Raw genomic sequence first — 17,214 nt, 5'->3', positions numbered from 1 at the left:
TAAAATATAATGTATCAGTTAAATGCAACTGAGATCTTTAATGGTTGTATAAAATGTGTTTTGTTGAATGACATTGCTTTTGGTAACATAGTCTCTCTGAACAGTAGAGCAATTCTTTAGCGTTGTTTGTGGAGGTACACAATCATGCTTCTTGGAAGAAATAATTAATTAGCCTAGAGGCGTGAAGGGAAACCGAGTCCCGTGAGGATAAAGCCTGAGCCCCGTGACTCCTGCTCTTTCTGGCCCTGTGGTTAGTAGAACTCCACAGAGTTCTGCTCTGTCCTCCCCAGCGGCTTCAGCTTTATGTTCAGTTTTCTGTGGCTCCGTCCATGTTTTGGCGGCTGCTTTGTCTTTTTGTCATCCCTTGTGAGTTTCTAGGGTCCGAGTAAAGAAATGTTATTTAGCAGTCAACCACATGGGGGAGTTTAAGGACTAGATTGTAAAAAACTGGATAGATAATTTTGAAATGAAATGTTTTGTGGCTGACAGAGGGTGGATTTATAAGGAGCTGCAGCGTAGACTACAATTTGTGTGCTTGCTAAACCAAACACATTTATGCTTTTTCAAGAGGAAAGCTTTGAGTTTGTTGTTGCATGTTTGTTCTTAACCGTTTAAAGACAATTAAATGAATTAAGAACAGCAGCTGCTGTTACAGTAGTAAAAATAAAGTTACGTGATTTGCCGATTCTTGTTCTTAGTGTGTAAAAACAATTTAAGGAGGACCGTTCTTCTCCTTGATAAAACATGGTACTGCTTAATCTTATGCTGCCTTCTGAAGTGCTGTTGTCAAGAGTTACAGTATTTGACTAAATCCATATTTTAATTCTCTTTTCTTTGGCAGTAACCTGGGTCTGAGAAGCAGTGTATAGGTATATTTAGACACAGGAAGAAAGAAAGATCAGTGCGGCCAGCCTGAATCAGACCACAAGTTTCTTTATTGTAGTCACGTCCTCTTCTGTTTCCCTGTTACTCACTTTCACCCTTTGACCCCACACCTTTGTCTTTTATTTTGGTATATCCCGGACTCATTTTGCTTCTCCTTCCCTCTGCCCCGCCCCATACCTGTAACCCCTACCTCCTCATCCATTTTGAGATGAGGAAGAGGCAGAACCTAACTTTCTGCTATTTTTCAGTTGTTTTGGTCTTTTCAACCCCCCAAAATCTGTAGCACCAGCACTTTTAATCACTATGCTATTCCTCTCCTCCGTTTTTCCAGACTGTTTATAAATATATTGAAACAAACCTCGATTCTGGCACAGATCCTCAAGGGAAGACCTGGGCTCCACAGTGGAGATCTCTTATGTACTTGCTTTTTGATGGATTTGGAGGACTCTAGTTGGTTAGTGAAGCAGGTTTTCCATTTCCAAAAGCTGTCTGGACTCTTTCCAAGTGTATCATATTTACCCATGTGCCCTCTAATTCTGTTCTTGTAATCTCTTTGAATTTCCCTGATGCACCAGAATATATCAGGCTTCCCAGCCTGCCATTCTTCACATCTATTCTGAAGCTATTCAAGAAAATGGTTTCACTTTTTCAGTCTTCTGGTCCTCATGAGCCAAGGCAGTTTAAAGCAAGAGGTGACTCCCTGCAGCTATTCAGCTATTTCATTCTTGAGTTCCTTTAGTATTCATGGATGAATTGCCTCTGATCATGGTGATTTGCAACCGCTGATGTTACAGTTCTTGGAATACACAATAAAGGGTTAATGTTTGGTTTTGGTTTGTATAGAAACAGAAGGTAAGCTTAAAGCAAAATTGATGAATGAGTAAGGAACTCTAGACCTGAACCTGTCTCTGAACGGGAGGCTCTTACCATAATACAGCTGCTAGCTTTTCTTTCTTCTCTGTTCAGCTTCCTCCAATTAGCATGGATCTGTCTTCAAAAGAAATGTAACCTACTCATTACGTGCCTTTTCAGATGTTTTTTCTTGTGTGCGCATGGTTGGTTTCTTAACAGATTTCTCTGCCATTCTCTTATTTGTGTTCCTGACCATATTGGATGGGTGCTTTGCATTGAAAGATGATCTGTGAGCAAAATTGGGAGCTTGAAACGGGAAGACAGTTCATGGCAGAAGGAATTGTAGTTAAGAAATGTCTGTACAGAAGTAGGGAAACGTGTGGGTGAGAGAGCAGGTTTAATGCTGGGAAGGATTTGGAGCAATGGCAATTAGCGCAGGCGGAGCATACTTCCCCTGCTGGACTAAGCACTTCGTCTTAGCCCCTGAACTGGCCGGTCTTCTGGGCTGGGCCGCTGGGACCCAACCTATTTTCCAAATGTTCTCTATTCTTGCCATTACCTGTTGAACAGCTTCTTTTTATACCTGTGCAGCCTTCTGTAGATATAGCAGAGATATTTTAAAAGAGGCTTACTCAGGATGAGGTGGAAAGAGGCCCTTTTCCAAAAGGAAACAGCTTTCTGGTTTGAGTTAGTGTGCTGTGTACTTTGATGCACTCTCTGACCAGTATAATCCTGTTTTTTTCCAATGTTCTCCTTTATTTTGCTGTTCTGGGGAAAATGGCTGTGAAGTGACCTTGTTGCACCTCATTTGGTAGAAATTCAACTTCACAATGCAATGTTTCATAAAATTGATGTGTTCATAGGAAAAACAATCCCTCCCTCCATCTGCTGCTAGCTTATGCTCACCTAGGAGGGAGCAGAGCACTTCAATCCATTACAGCAGTTGAATGAACCTCAGCTGTTGATCCTTGTACTGACTTAGCCCAGACACTTTCCCCTGAAGACAGTTGCACGGGAAATGAACCACGAGATCTTCTTCCCTCTAAGAAAAACAGATTTACAGGAGAGGAGCTTGGGTGGATGGATTGTGGTGCCTTTGGGGAATGTCTTGTTGACACAGAAAATGGGCCTTTTGTGAGTTATGAAACCTTATGAATCCTGAAAGTAAGTCTGTTTGGTATAAACAGACATTTTTTCTGTTGTGAAGTTCTGCATGTTGCAGGTTTCCTGGCAGCAGCGGGAGAAGGCTGGGCTTTGGGCCTGATGAATTCGTGGGTTGGCAGGTAGATTTCTGTTTGGAACATCATCTAGTGTTGGTGGCCCATATATAAAAGTACAGATGCTATTGGAAATACAGAATTGAAGAGTGACAAGTTGGCCAGTATTTGTGATAAATTTCGTACTATATATTTTGTACAGATGATCACTGCCAAGTCACGGGCCGAATTGCCAGTTTTGTTAATCTCTGGTGACAGAATTATAGGGATTAAAGTGTTCTTGTTTACTTGCAGCTATATGACCCTGGTAGTATGTTAAATAGGTCTGGCTTTGGGTGGTTGCTGGGTGGTGTGTCTTTCAGCAAAGCACTAAGTGCTGCAGAAGGTGGCATTCTCCATTATGATAGTGTCTGGGAGGGTGCCTCTCTAGGTGCTAGGTATCTGGATGAGATCTAAGATGAAGGCTCTTTAGCTATGATCATCAGGGAAAAGAAGAAGTTTGCTGGTCCTTTTTGGGAAGGTTTGATATTAGATAGCTACTCTAATCTTAAATATGTCTATATGTCTGTTTTTGTTTATGCATTCCTATCAGACAGTACCTGAAAGTTAAAGGAGATGAAGGAAAAAAAACCCAAAATTCTTATTTGTTGGTTTCCGTTAACATCTACAAAAATATTTCAGTTTTTGTTGTCTAATCAGGCTTTTCATCATCTTCCTCTATTGCTTATTGTGGGAAACAGGAAAACAAGAGAAGAAAACATAAGAAAAACAAAACTAAATTGATTGACCTTATGAAGAGCAAGAGGTGGGGATTTGGATTTGAGTACAGTACCTGAAATTTCTTTTCTCTCTGTCTTTAATTGATTAGATTTCAATTTGATTGTATCCCTTTCAGCATAGAGATCTAGCTGCATTTTAATGCTGGCAATTAGTTTCTTTTCCTCTAGGACTTTAAAAGAGATATAACAGTCTCTGCTGCTTCTGAGCAGTGATATGCATTGCTAAATGGTTGTTGTGCTCTACTTTACAAGTGGCTGAATATCCTGCTTGGGCTTGCCAAATTCTGTGTCTAGTTTAAGTTTGTCCACAGTGTTTTGAGTGAGTGGCAGAGTGTCAATAATGGCTCTTTATTTCATAGAATCATAGAATCGTTAAGGTTGGAAAAGACCCTTAAGATCATAGAGTCCAACTGCTAACCTATCACTGCCAAGTCCACCACTAATCCATATCCTCAAGCACCACGTACACCATTCTTTTAAATACCTCCAGGGATGGAGACTCCACCACCTCCCTGGGCAGCCTGTTCCAATGTTTGACAACCCTTTTGGTGAAGAAGTTTTTCCTAATATCCAACCTAAACTTCCCCTGGCGCAGCTTGAGGCCATTTCCTCTCGTCCTATCACTTGTTACTAGGGAGAAGAGATCGACCCCCACCTTGCTACAACCTCCTTTCAGGTAGTTGTAGACAGTGACAAGGTCTCCCCTCAGCCTCCTCTTCTCCAGACTAAACAACCCCTCTGTATTAATAGTAGTCTGGTGTTCGGTGGTTTTGGTACCATAAGATGCTCTCAGCTGATGGCTGCTGGACAGCTAGGTATGTCCTTTATATGCATTAAAAAAGGAGAGATCCCTTGTATTAGGCATACATTTTGATGGTTGTTTTCTGGCTGGTTTTGTTTGATGGTTGTTTTTTTCTGTTGTAGCCTCCTGGTCTCAGTGTTGTATGAGACATATGGCTGTTTGTGAACTTCAGAAATCTCTCTCTGGGAGGTGGAAGGGGGAGCGAGTGAGATGTAAAACCAGTATGGGAGACACTTGTTTTAAAAGGGAACTGATGATCTTTTAATTCATCTTGTCAGGGCACCTGCTGTCTTCTTTACAAAGCAGTTACATAATTGAGGAGGAATTGGGATGTGAGTCATTTTCCCGCAATTAATAACTGGGATGAATCCATGACCTGAGATCCATATACTGCTCTTAATATCCACTTAGAAATACCATCATCTGCAGCTCTTAATGTAGTGTGATCCCCACCTTTATTTGAATAATCATAAAGTGCTGAGCTGGTGTTCTTGAAAATGAACGATTTTGGTCCTGATAGCTCTAAGTTTAACCTTCCACTTTCACTCCCCTGAAATGTTTCTTTTTTTACTGCTGTGTTTCAGTGGTTTTCTACAGGTCGGTTCCAAAGACCAGGGGGAGCTGAGGCTCTGTGACCCAGTGTCTCACTGAGAGACTGAAGGGTACCTAATGCACTTGTTGGAGAGACAGAGTAGTGAGAGTTTTATCAAGGCATCAATACTGCCTGTGTACTGTATAATCAGGCCTTGTTACTGGAAAGCGTGTGTGGTGATACGCAAGTTATGTAGGGTGAGAGCGAGGCGAATCTCAGGGTGGGCTGTGGGAGATGTTGGAAGAAATTGATCAGAAACAAATGAAGGGTGAAATTGCTAGCTTAATTCTGCCATTGGTGCTGAATGGAGTGTAAAAAAGTATATAAATACCATACTTTGCAGAAAGGAAATTTGATTTTTTTTTTACATCAGCGTTTGAAGACCGTGTTACTGATAGGGGCAAATACATCTCATGCATTTAACTGTGCATTGAGAAGTCTGGTAGAAATATGTTTACCTCTCGGAGGCCTTGCTTTATCTCATCTTCTCTTTTTCCTATGTGGAACTTCTATCTGTTAACTCACCTTGATGAAAAATTCAGTTGCTTGACTGTAAATGAATGATGTTTGAAGTGCTTGCGTCAGTTCTCCATCTCCTCTGTCCTGCATGGTCACTCCTTTCTGCTTAGCAATACCGGGAAGAGAAGTCTCAAACCCAAGGCCAGGGAATGCTGCTCTATGGCAGGACCTCTCCAGGGCTCCTCCCAGGGCCTGGTGTTCACTTCTTAGGTTGCATAACGGGGACCCTTCTTTCAGTGTTGTGCTTAGTGACTACTGGAAATGAGGGCAGGGAAATGGTCTTATTGCCTACAGTGTACCGTTATGAAATGTATGTATATCCCATTTCTTGCTTTTTATGTGTGTCTTTTGCATTATAAATTCAGATCTTGTCTATCCCAGAAGCCTTTGTATCTGCATATTGGGCCTGTGACATCAGAGATAATAAGGAAGAGAAATGTAATTAACTGAGAGAGGAAATGATTTGCATTCTTGTTATTTAAATTGCCTTTTTTTTTTGTTTGTGTCAAGGACCCATTTAATTCACATCTCCAGGAGAAAAGCTCTTGAATGGGAAGGGGAGTTGCTTAAGGGTTCAAAAGGTTTGCATCCCACATTCATGAATCACCCAAGGAATCTTGCAGCATTAGACAGGAAAATGAGAATTGGCAGTGTTGATCTGGAGGGATGGGAAGAAGGGAAAGCAGATATAGGAAAACTACTTAGTAAGGGTATGTAATGGAGAAGCTGTGGAGAACCCTAAACCAGTCTGCTTTCCCTTTGTACATCACCTTATTATTGACAATAATAATAATTGACAATCAGTCTTCAACTGATACATTCCTTTCAGTTTTTGGAGATGTGCTATTTTTGTATTTTCTGGTTTTTAGAGGAAAAGGGGAGCCAGTGACTGAGCTGAGTTGGTCCTCCTGCCGGCAGCTTCTCTACCAGTCAATGGCCACCATTCTGGCTCACACAGGCTTTGAGTGTGCCAATGAGAGTGTCCTGGAGACCCTGACAGATATCGCCCACGAGTACTGCTTGAAGTTCACCAAACTGCTGCGCTTTGCTGTGGATCGGGAAGCTCGACTTGGGCACACCCCTTTCCCTGATGTCATGGAGCAAGTCTTCCATGAAGTGGGCATTGGCAGCGTGCTCTCACTGCAGAAGTTCTGGCAGCACCGCATTAAGGATTATCACAGCTACATGCTTCAGGTGAGAAGAGCAGTAGGGACCTGACAGCACCAAGAAATGTAACCCCAGCACAATTACTTATTCCTATAGCAAGTCCTGGGTCTTACTGAGGTAAAATCCAATTAGAAGCATCTTGGCTGTGAAGGGGATTCATCAAGGAAAAGAGAAACAGGATTCTTTTGACTGGAAGACAGAGCTCCGTATTTGTTTCCCTAGTAAGGCTCTACTAATGGTTTGTCTGGGTTTCAGAGGGGGCCCCAGCTCCTGAATGACCCAGACAAAAATATCAAGTAGAGCTAAAAACAGTACTGACTGATTAATGGAATTTTCTGCTTCAATGGGATGTTTGGCTGCTTACCATTTCAGAAAACAAGTAAACAGACAAAATTTACTAGGCTGTACAGCAGCTTGGGTTTGCTTAAGCAAAGGGTGACTTCCTTAAGCTTTAGGAGTATAGAGTACTGTTGTGCTGATCTGAGTTGTCACACAGGTGCTACCTTCCACTTTAGAGGGGACTGTGCTTCTGTGGAGAAAGAAAAGGAATCATTAAATTCCTTGGAATAAGAGGTATCGAATAAACATAGGTTGTAAGAATTAGGGTACGGTTTCTCTTGGTCCAGGTGTTCTGTGTAATTAAGCATATGCATTTTATGCATATGCAATTTTATTTGAATGATATAAGACTGCCTGTTGTGGACTTAGAGAAATGCAAGGATTCGAAGTGGGAATTTTACTCCTACTCATCAAAAAACAAGACTTGAATCAAGTAGGTAGCCTGTGACCAAAGGCAAAACCTGCCATCCTTTCTTCCTTGTCGTGTTATCTGAGTGCCAGTTGACTCATCTTGGAGCAGCTACCTTGTGCTCCTTCTTCTCCCAGCGTTGGCACCTTGTGGCTTACAGAGGCAATATACATCAGAGATGTCTGAAAGTGCATGTAGTATGTGAATTGTGATGGACTTCTGAGGTTTGTGCATAAAAATAACATCATCAAGATCTGTCTTCATTAAGAATATTTTTGTTCAGAAAACCAGTTCTACTAATTTTTGTTCAAATGGTTTTTTTCAGATGTTGTCTCCTTTTGGAATCTGGGTTTTCTGCATCATTCTGCTGATGCAGTTCACTGTCATCCTGCTGCTGGTCATTCCCTTACTTGTTCTGTTCTTCATGCAGGGCTGAGGTCCACAGTAGCCTCGGTATTTGGAATTATATCTAGAAGGGGGAAATAGGCTTTGCTATTCTTTTTCCTTCTTGCTTGTGCTGTTAAAAAGCCTTGGGCTTTTCCTAAGCACAGTTCACTGACTGTTGGGATTTAGTGGTGTAAACAATAATTTGTTAGTAGCAGATGAAATCCAAAATTTTTAATTTAATTGTTCACAGTTGTTAAGTTTCTAGAAGCTCAGGGTAGTTCTAAATCTCACTCCTGTATTTGTTTCACTTCTCTGACTGGAGAAAACTTCTGTGTTTTCTGCTGTGAATCTGACAGAAGGTACCCAGGCTTTGCCCAGTCGTGACTAAGGGGCTGATCAGTATCTGAGCTGCTTGTTTTTCAATGCTGGAGTAAATGTGTTACTGGCAGATGGGGGACAGTCTTATAGGTAAATCGAAAGAGTAAGACTGAGATACTTTGCTTTTGTGTCGCACTCTGTTTAAATTTCTATGCTTCATCATCTCTGTCTGTGAAATAAAGGTGCTCATATTTATCAAGCAGATGTGTTAACAGATTAAACTTCTTATTAAAGTCCCTCGTTACAGGACAGAAGGTGTTCTCAAAGGGGAAAAAAAATCTTTCTGTTTACTTGTTCGTTCAGGTCAGATGTTAATAATATTCTGGGAACAGAGCGCACTGCAGTGTAATTGCCATCAGAGTCTCTGAAGTCATTCTGACCTTTCCGGCCTCTTTTTCACTCCCACTGATCTTTGACAGGTTAGCAAGCAGCTCTCTGAAGAATATGAGAAGATTGTGAACCCTGAAAAGGCAGCCGAAGACACAAAGCCTGTGAAGATTAAGGAGGAACCTGTTAGTGATATTACCTTCCCCATAAGTGAGGAGCTGGAAGGAGATCTGGCTTCTGGTGACCAGTCTTTGCCTGTTGGAGTCCTTGGAGCTCAAAGCGAGCGCTTCTCTGCCAACTTGGAAGTAGAAGCTTCCCCACAGACTTCAGGTAGGGGCTTTGTGCTGCTCCTGGAAATGGTCCATCAGCAGTTCCATGTGATCTTGTTTCCATTTTTAATAGCAGATCCCAATGTGAGGAAGGAGAGGGAGAAGAAATTTTTAGGTTTTAGTAAAAAGATTTGGATGGGAGGGAAACTCTTGCTTGCTTTCTAAAAACAAAACCAAAGAAACAAAGGTATCAGTTGCTAGGATTTGTTAAATATTTACTCCATTTGTGACCCTGTAGAACACAAAATGCTTTATATGGTGTTTCATTTTAGCGGATGGTTTTGGTTGTTGTTTGGATGGATGTTATTGGTGTGGGGTAGATTGTCTTTCTACACTGATGGCCCAAGGGCTTTATTTTTTCTTTTTGAACTAGGGTAGTTACTGCAGATGTGAGTGCATTTTTTTTTTCCCCAGTCTAATGTAACAAAGACAAAAATAACTTTTATGTTTATATATATGTATATATATAGACAACTTTTATTCTGTGCATTGTTTAGTAGTGCTAAATTTTCTGGAAAATGAAGGAGACATTCTTCTCCCAAAGAAAGCCAGCTTTAATTTTTGTATAGAAACACCTGAACTATGCAAATCCCTGCAATAATAACTGTTTCACTAAAGAATCCGGTTAAAAAAACAATGAAGCCTGTCCTCCTATTAACCCTAAACTAAGTAGCACATATAGTGATACTAGAGTATACCTCTGAGTCCATTTGTTTGTTTGGTTTTTTTTTTTTGTAATAGCACATTTTGCTGAGTTTTAAAAAAGCACAAATCCATCTGATGTTTTTCTGGAAGCTCATATTGTTTTCCAAAGTACCTCTGAAATGTGAAGTGCTTGGATTTTTGTGGGAGAGGGAAAAGCAGACTCCTCTGGCCCATCTGGGGTTGGGAGTGATTCATCTGGAAAGCTTTGTATTAGCATCTACCACTCGAGACCCAGAGGTTAGCATGCTAGCTGTATATTAAATGCCTCTTGCCTCTCTGATACCAAATTGATGTTTTCTAATTAAGAATACAAGTGCTCTGTTCCTCCCTGAAAATCCCTCTTCACTTCACAAGGGCCTTTGGAAATCTCATCACTGTGAGAAGTCCCAGTCTATTGCTGGGCAGGCTGGAGAGCGTAATATCGTAAGGAGCAAGAAAAAGCTGCTGCAATTAGGACACCAACGTCTCAAAAAGACAAGTGTGAGGCCCGTAGAGAGGACATCAAGGCTTCAGTGTCTGAGGGCAAAACTCTTGTTAAAGCCTTCTGTGTTCTGCTTGTGTTTCTGCTCATGCTGGATGTTGTGGTCATGGGCTAGCTGCTTAATTTCATTGCAGTTGGGGAAATGGAGGCAAAACTGGGGAACTGGTTCTTCCACCCAGCAAGATAACATGAGGATTAGCTAATTTGTAAAGTACTTTGAAGTTAAAGCGCTTTGAAGATGACATGTCCTGAGTCAATGCTTAAGTTCTTTTAGTCATTAGTGACTCTCTCAATGACAGGTGATAGAGCTGAAAGGAATAAGGCTGAGCAATGAAGAGCAATTAATGAAAGAAAGACACAGCTAATTTTAGTGAGCATCTTTGATTATTCTGTGGACCTGATAGCGTCTTAATGATGTGCCCATTGTTGTGGAGAGGAATACATTTACTTAAAATTAACATAAAAGGACTTTTCACTAAGGCAACTGGGCACTAGCAAGCACTTTCATTCTGGCTTGCTCTCTAACAGCTGAGCTAATGTAGGCTGTGTTACTACAGAGGTCTCCTAAACCCTGGACTGGGCTAAGCTGCTCTGGAAGAGATTCCACGGTCCTTCATAAGGAAGAATTTGCACTACGAGCATGTGCTGGAAGATTTGTCCTCCTTGTAATTGCTAGTAATAAGGGACTATTGTTAGTAGTATATTGATAATAGGGAATAGTAATAGGTTTGGCTCGATACTTCCTCAGTACAACACTTTGGTTGTGCTTTCAAACTGTAGCCGAGCTCCTTGACACACAAGGTTTGGAAAACTTACTGAAACTTGTCTCCTAAGTTTTTTTTTTTTTATTTATTTTCCATGCAAATTTAAGCCCACACAAGACGGACTAGATTTAAAAGTGATAAGATTTCAGGCTTTGTTCAGTTCTGGGTTGTTTATGCCCATCTTAGCAAGGAGCCCAATTTGTATATTTTTTAATAGGATTTTTGTCTCTCAAAACTGTAAATAAGCAGAAGTAATGCAATCTATAATTACTGCTCTTGGAGAGAAAAACATTTGCTTTTAACAAGAAATATGGTTTTGTAATCTTGTACAGAAAATCCTCAATCTGCAAAAAAAAGGCAGGAGAGGGGAGCTGTTTCCCAGCAGGGTGTCTCTTGGGTTGAGCCAAGAGGGTTTCTTTGTGTTCTGCTGAAGGATGGGATGAGACCTGTGGGTGCTGCGTGCAAGGAGGCAGGCAGGCTGGTGGCTGACTGCAGCTCTGGTGTCCCTGCATTTCAGTGCTGGGAATGGTATTTGGGAGTGTTCATCTACCTACTCCTCTGTCCTCTTACTTCACCTCCCCTGCAGAAGTCCGGTATGACTTACAGCTTAATGGAGGTTGCTGACATTGCAAGGACCTCATCGTCATGAATGACTTCTGGAGTGCCTCTAAGTCCTGCTTATGCAGAGTCTAGTCCACGTGCTGTTGGTGTACTCATTGATGCTGAGACACTCCTTCTGGAGAGTAATGTGGGCTCTTTAAGTTGCTGACGATTGCTGTGAAGGGATAGCATCCTGTGTTTTAGAGCGGCAATTACTGGGCTATTAAAAAAAAAAAAGCCAACAGTTTTATTTTTTGTTTTACAGTGCTTGGTGTTTTGTTTGTTTTCCCCCCAGCCTAATTCACCTGTAGCTTTGCTTTTTCTCCTTCTTTACCAGTGCTGCTGTCCATTGCATTTGCATGCCATTTGTAATTTGTCTTTTTACTCAGTTACTACTGTGTGCTTTTTCTTTCTCTAGGGGCTGAGGTGAATGCTTCCCCACTCTGGAACTTGGCACAGGTGAAAATGGAGCCACAGGAAAATGAGGAGGCTAATGTACATGGCCATGGGGTCCTAGGCAGCGATGTCTTTGAGGAACCGATGTCAGGCATGAGCGAAGCTGGGATGCCACAGAGCCCCAATGGCTCTGAGAGCAGCTATGGTTCTCACTCTGCTGATAGTCTGATGGGATCCTCACCTGTCTTCAACCAGCGCTGCAAGAAAAAGATGAAGAAGATGTGAAAAGAGAGAGTCTTTTTATTTAGTCCTTGATGGTATGTAATAGACTGGAAATTATCTAAGATAGTACTGTGATGGCTATGATTCATAAACAGGGCTGGCCCTGGTGTATGAGGGAGCTTGCATAAAATTATTATGAGAGGTTTGATGTGTAGTGCACTTCAGCTCCCCTCTTTGCTGGCTTCTATACTCCATCCTGACTCATGAGATTGAAGGTCACCCTGTACATTTGATGGTGGCATGGCTTGCTTTGTCAGGTTAGTGAAGAAGTTACCAGTGGAAAGTAGTTAGGAGGAGATTTGTTAAGTCATAGAGTCATTGAATAATTTGGGTTGAAGGGACCCTTGATGTTTTTAGTCCAGCCCCCTGCTTGAAGCACAGCCAATTCGAGCAGCTTGCTCAGGGCCTTGTCCATGTGAGTTTTGAGTATCTCCAAGGACGGTGTTGCCAAAGCTCTTTGGGCAATGTTTTCCCATATTTGAATACCCTCATTGTAAGAAGAAATATATTCTTGTATCTAGCTGGAATTTCCCACATTCCCACTTGTGTTTGTTGCCTCTCATTCTATCACTGTTCATCTCCGAGAAGAGTCTGACTGTCTTCTCTAACCCGCCCATTAAGTGGCTGTATACAGTGTGATCTCTCTTTAGCCTTCCTCTTCCTAAGTGTGAAGAAACCAAGCTCCCCCAGCCTTTCCTTGTATGTCCTGCGTTCCAGCCCCCTAACCAGCTTTGTGGCCTTCCATTGAAATCGCTGCAGTGCCCGTCTTGTAAGGGGGAGTGCAAAAGTGGATGCAGTCCTCCAGATATGGTCTTACAAGCGCTGAATAGAGAGAAATAATAATTTCCCTTGATGTGCTGGCTACATGCTTGATGACTGTTGCAGGCAACAAGACAGTCTTAAGTCAGGGTCTTTCACTGGTTGGGGAGCCATCAGTGATTGTTATGATGACCTGGCAAAGATTCTGTAGAATGGCCTCACAGTGCCATCAGCCAGCTCCTTCAGTGCCTTCACATGCATCCTCTCTCATTCCATGGACTTAAATGTGTCCAGCTGACCTAAGTTCTTGCTAACTCGATCTTCCTCTACTGTAGGTAATGTTTTATTCCCACACACTCTGCTAGAAGACCCAGGGACCTGGCAGGCCTGAAGGCAGACCTTATTAGTGAAAACAGGCAAAACAGGTGTTGAGTATATCAGCCTCAGAGTACAAAGTGTATCCTTTGTCACTACATTGCCTGCATAGTTGAACAGTAAACCCATGTTTTCTTTAACCTTTCTTTTGCTTCCAGTGTAAAGAAGCCCTTCTTCACATTTCTTACCAGTTTCAACTCCAGCTGAGCTTTGGCTTTCCTAACTGTCCCTGAATGCTTGGGCTGTGTCTCTGTATCCCTGCTGGCCAGCCCATGCTCACTTCCACTTCTGTGTACATTTTCCTTTGTGTTTGAGCTCAGTCAGGAGTTCCTTGATCATCTGTGCTGGCCTTCTGTCATGCCTGCTTTACTTTCTGCTCATCAGAAAGGACTATTCTACTATGAAGAAGCATTCTTTGAAGATAAAGCAGCACACTTGGGCCCTTTTGGGAGGCCAGGGCAGTCCCTCTTGAGATCCTCCCAAGACATTCCATGAATAAACCAAAATATGTTGTCCTAAAGCTGCAGGGCTCTGTCTTGTGTACGTTTCTCAGGATTTTAAATGCCACAGTTCCATGTCTGCTGCAGCCAAGACCTTTACATTCTCCACCAGTTCCTCTGTGTTAGAAACAAGTCCAGCAGAGCTTCTTCCCTAGTTGCTATCTTGATCATCTAGTCAGGGAAGTTGATATGGTTTTCTGGAGAGAATGAAGCAGCTTTTACTATTAGTATGAGCCAGTACTGGCAATGCAAATTTTTCCTTCACTCTCATTGGACTGAGTGTGGCAACTTCAGACCGGCTGAGGCTTAGTATTCAAAATTGTTATCTTGACAACTTAGTCTGAAACAGAATCTATTTTGCTGCTTGCTTTTATGGCTCAGCTGACTGATGGCATTTTTTTGTTCTGCACAATCCTCAGCTGATCAAGTCAGTCTTTAACTTGATTCAGTGAGTGTCTCTCTCAAAAAAGCTGGAATGAACATGAATCAAGACTGAACAGCCACTTAAACTGGCTTTATACCTGTAACCCATTGGGGTGTTTGAGGGAGATTTACCAAACCTCCCATTTGTCCTTACAATTGCAAGTTTATCTTTTGAAAGAATGAGCTCCAGGCATAGTATTTTTGTTTCTGTATAACATGCCTAGCCTTAATTCTTTTTTCCTGAATCTATTTCTCTTCCACTTTATAGAAGTGGAAGCCAAACATAAAATTCCTCAATGTCTAATAACAATGTGTGACCAAAGGCTTTTATGGACTTTGGAGTTAAAATTGTCCGTCACCGTTTTAAAGGCTTTTCCTGGGGGGTAAGTTCTGGCTATTTGGAGCCTAGTCAGTAGTAGAAGAGCATACCAGTGTATCAATAATTCTTTATTTTCATTCCCTCTGAGTCACCATTAGGCAAGCTGCAATGTCCAAGTTTTCTCAGCTATAAAAAAAAAAAGTACTATTTGCCTCTTAGAAATGTGTTTGAGATTTAATTACTATTCAAAAAAGGCACTGTGATCATTCAGAGAGTTTTATTTGTGTTGCGAGCTTTTCTTCCATTTCAGTAGGACTGTTGCTGGCTGGAGAATGCTTAGATGGACACTGAAGTGTTACAGACCTGTATGATACTGGTTTTAAGCAAAACTGCTTATCATGATGAAGTACAGCACTGCCGTGCTGTTCAACTGCCCAGGTACAAGGAAGGCATTTGGGGCGGTATCTTGTCACTGAGCCTTAGGTGTCTGCATCTAAATTTGTTTCTCTGGGCCCCATTTGCAGCTGAAGAGAAATAGTGATGCTTATATCACTGTTCATCTGGCCTTGAAGTAGAAGTATAAAGCAGGTCAGATGAATGGCATTTCTAGAAATGTCTTTTTCTTCTGTGTGCCCATAAAGTGAGTTCAACTTGACTACCTCAGCTGAAGACATCCGCACCATCAATATCTGAGTTAAGGGGCCTGACTTTAGCCCTTCCTGTATGGGAATCAGAGGAGGCTTCCTCCTGCAGGCCTGGTGCTTTTTCTTTTCTGCACATGTAGTAGAGCTTGCTGTTCAAATGGTAGTATGGGGCTAAAAGCAGACTGCTCATCTTACCTCAACCTGCAGATCCAGTGTTCTCCACAACACACAGAATGTGCTAGGCTGGGACCTTGAGGCTCAGGCTAGTTTGGCCCTTGTGTCTTTGGTACTGTGTGAGAACACCTGTCATTAGGCCTTTCTGTGTAGATGCTTTGCCAAACTGTTTCAGTAGAGTATTCTTGAGGCTGGGGCACCTATGGAAAGTCTCTTGCACTATGTTCAGGGGCTAGAGGACAGAGTGACTGCAGCCACCGTTGCTTGCTCGTTTGCAAGATTTCAGGCAGACTAAAAATGAGAACCTGGTGTTCTCCAGGGATTTGGTTAAACCTCCTAAGCGTCAGTCGTAAGTGCTTTCTTTATATTGCTCACATACAGATGTTCTGTCTTACTTTAAATTGTGTTATTTTAATTTCACATGCCATTTCCATACCCATTTCACCCTGTAACACACACTCTGCAACAGGCCAAGCCTGAGTGCTTCAAGTATATTTAAATACAGTGGAAATTCACCCTCCTTTGATTCAGCTGTGTCGTTGCAGTGTAAGAGAGAAGTCGTACTGATTCTCTTTGGGATGCATGTTTGTGCAGAGAGAAGAAATGTATTGGCATTGCTTATACATTTAAAAATGATGGCAGAGTAAAATCTGTACCTCCTGTTCCCCCATTATGCCAAGTGTTGCTTCTGACATTTGTGTGCTTGACATTTCCTTTTATGCACGTGGAAGCTTTACCTTCTGGGTGAACCCTTCCCCTCTGACCATTTACAGTCCTTAGATTTACAGTGGTGTTCATCATGCATGAAACAGTGAAATTTCAAATGTAGCTCATGAAGTCAGATGCAGACAACATGCTCTTTTGATGAATCAAATAAGATTTTGCTAGGTGTTAAATGAAGCCTTGGGCAACTAGTGAGGAGTTTAATGATCATGTAATCCCCAAATTTTAAGCCACAGTGAGATTATGCAGTGGGTTGGAATGAAGCTCTGCTCTCACAGTAGTTTTTGCTGGTCGCTGGTAAAGGGTTCTGCTGACCCACTTGCTTCAGTAGTCTGCAGTTTTGTTGGTTCTTTCATCTTTCTCCCTTCTCTTTCCAAAGGTGGGTGGATGGCAAATTGGAATATTGAGTACTGACCACGTCCATATCCACTAGCACTGATGTCTTTAGTGATTTATTTTGCTGTGATTGAAATTGGTGGGAACTTTGATATCAATTTGGAGAGCAAGATCTGTGAATTACTTGGCTTTTGAAGTGTTTTGCATGGGAATCATACAGGATTGTAGTTGAGAGAGCGCTGTGTATCATATTCCTTTTTCCCTCTAGCAATACCTTTTTATTCCTTTTGAAGAGTTTTGCCTGGTATCCAACAAAGTTCACTGTATAAACAGCAGTGTAACAACTTTGTCATACAGCTGTATGTCAGACTGTGCTACCTAGTGATTTAATTCCAAGACCATACATGCTAATTTGGGTATGCATAATGCTGTGCAGAAAAAGAGATGTTTCCCGCATAGAAATTTACAATTTAAAAAGAAAACAGGAAAATAAGATTAGGTAGGGTAGGTGAGGCTAATCTGATTACGTGCTCAATTCTGAGACTAATGCACATGTTATGTGTGAAGGATGTTTTACTTAAAATGGTTTTGTACATGCATGTGAACGAAATATGTAACTTTGCTTGTGTTTGTAAGGAACAAAATTGCTTGTAAATATTTCAGGGTTGTTTTTTTCCCTTGCTCTCCTGGGGAGAGTTTCTTTGTAATTTCTAAGAAAATAAAGTAAAATATACAGAGGTAAAAATCCTAA

The 17,214-nt window shown here is 41.7% G+C and overlaps 1 protein-coding gene across 5 annotated transcripts in view; it reads left to right on the top strand.

The window, feature by feature from the left end:
• The window catches only part of SUPT7L (SPT7 like, STAGA complex subunit gamma), a 19,401-nt gene extending 2,187 nt beyond the window's left edge, over positions 1–17,214 (top strand). For all 5 annotated transcript variants that reach the window (XM_064446036.1, XM_064446035.1, XM_064446037.1 and 2 more), the window contains exons 3-5: positions 6,516–6,840; positions 8,746–8,983; positions 11,951–17,214. In XM_064446036.1, the coding sequence (XP_064302106.1) occupies positions 6,516–6,840; positions 8,746–8,983; positions 11,951–12,213 (826 nt within the window). In that variant the 3' untranslated portion in view covers positions 12,214–17,214. The remainder of the gene's footprint in view (positions 1–6,515; positions 6,841–8,745; positions 8,984–11,950) is intronic.

Source organism: Phalacrocorax carbo, chromosome 3, assembly GCF_963921805.1.
Source record: "Phalacrocorax carbo chromosome 3, bPhaCar2.1, whole genome shotgun sequence".
Classification (NCBI taxonomy): Eukaryota; Metazoa; Chordata; class Aves; order Suliformes; family Phalacrocoracidae; genus Phalacrocorax; species Phalacrocorax carbo.
The sequence above is the reverse complement of the archived record's forward strand: the minus strand, read 5'-3'. Positions and strand labels throughout refer to the sequence as shown.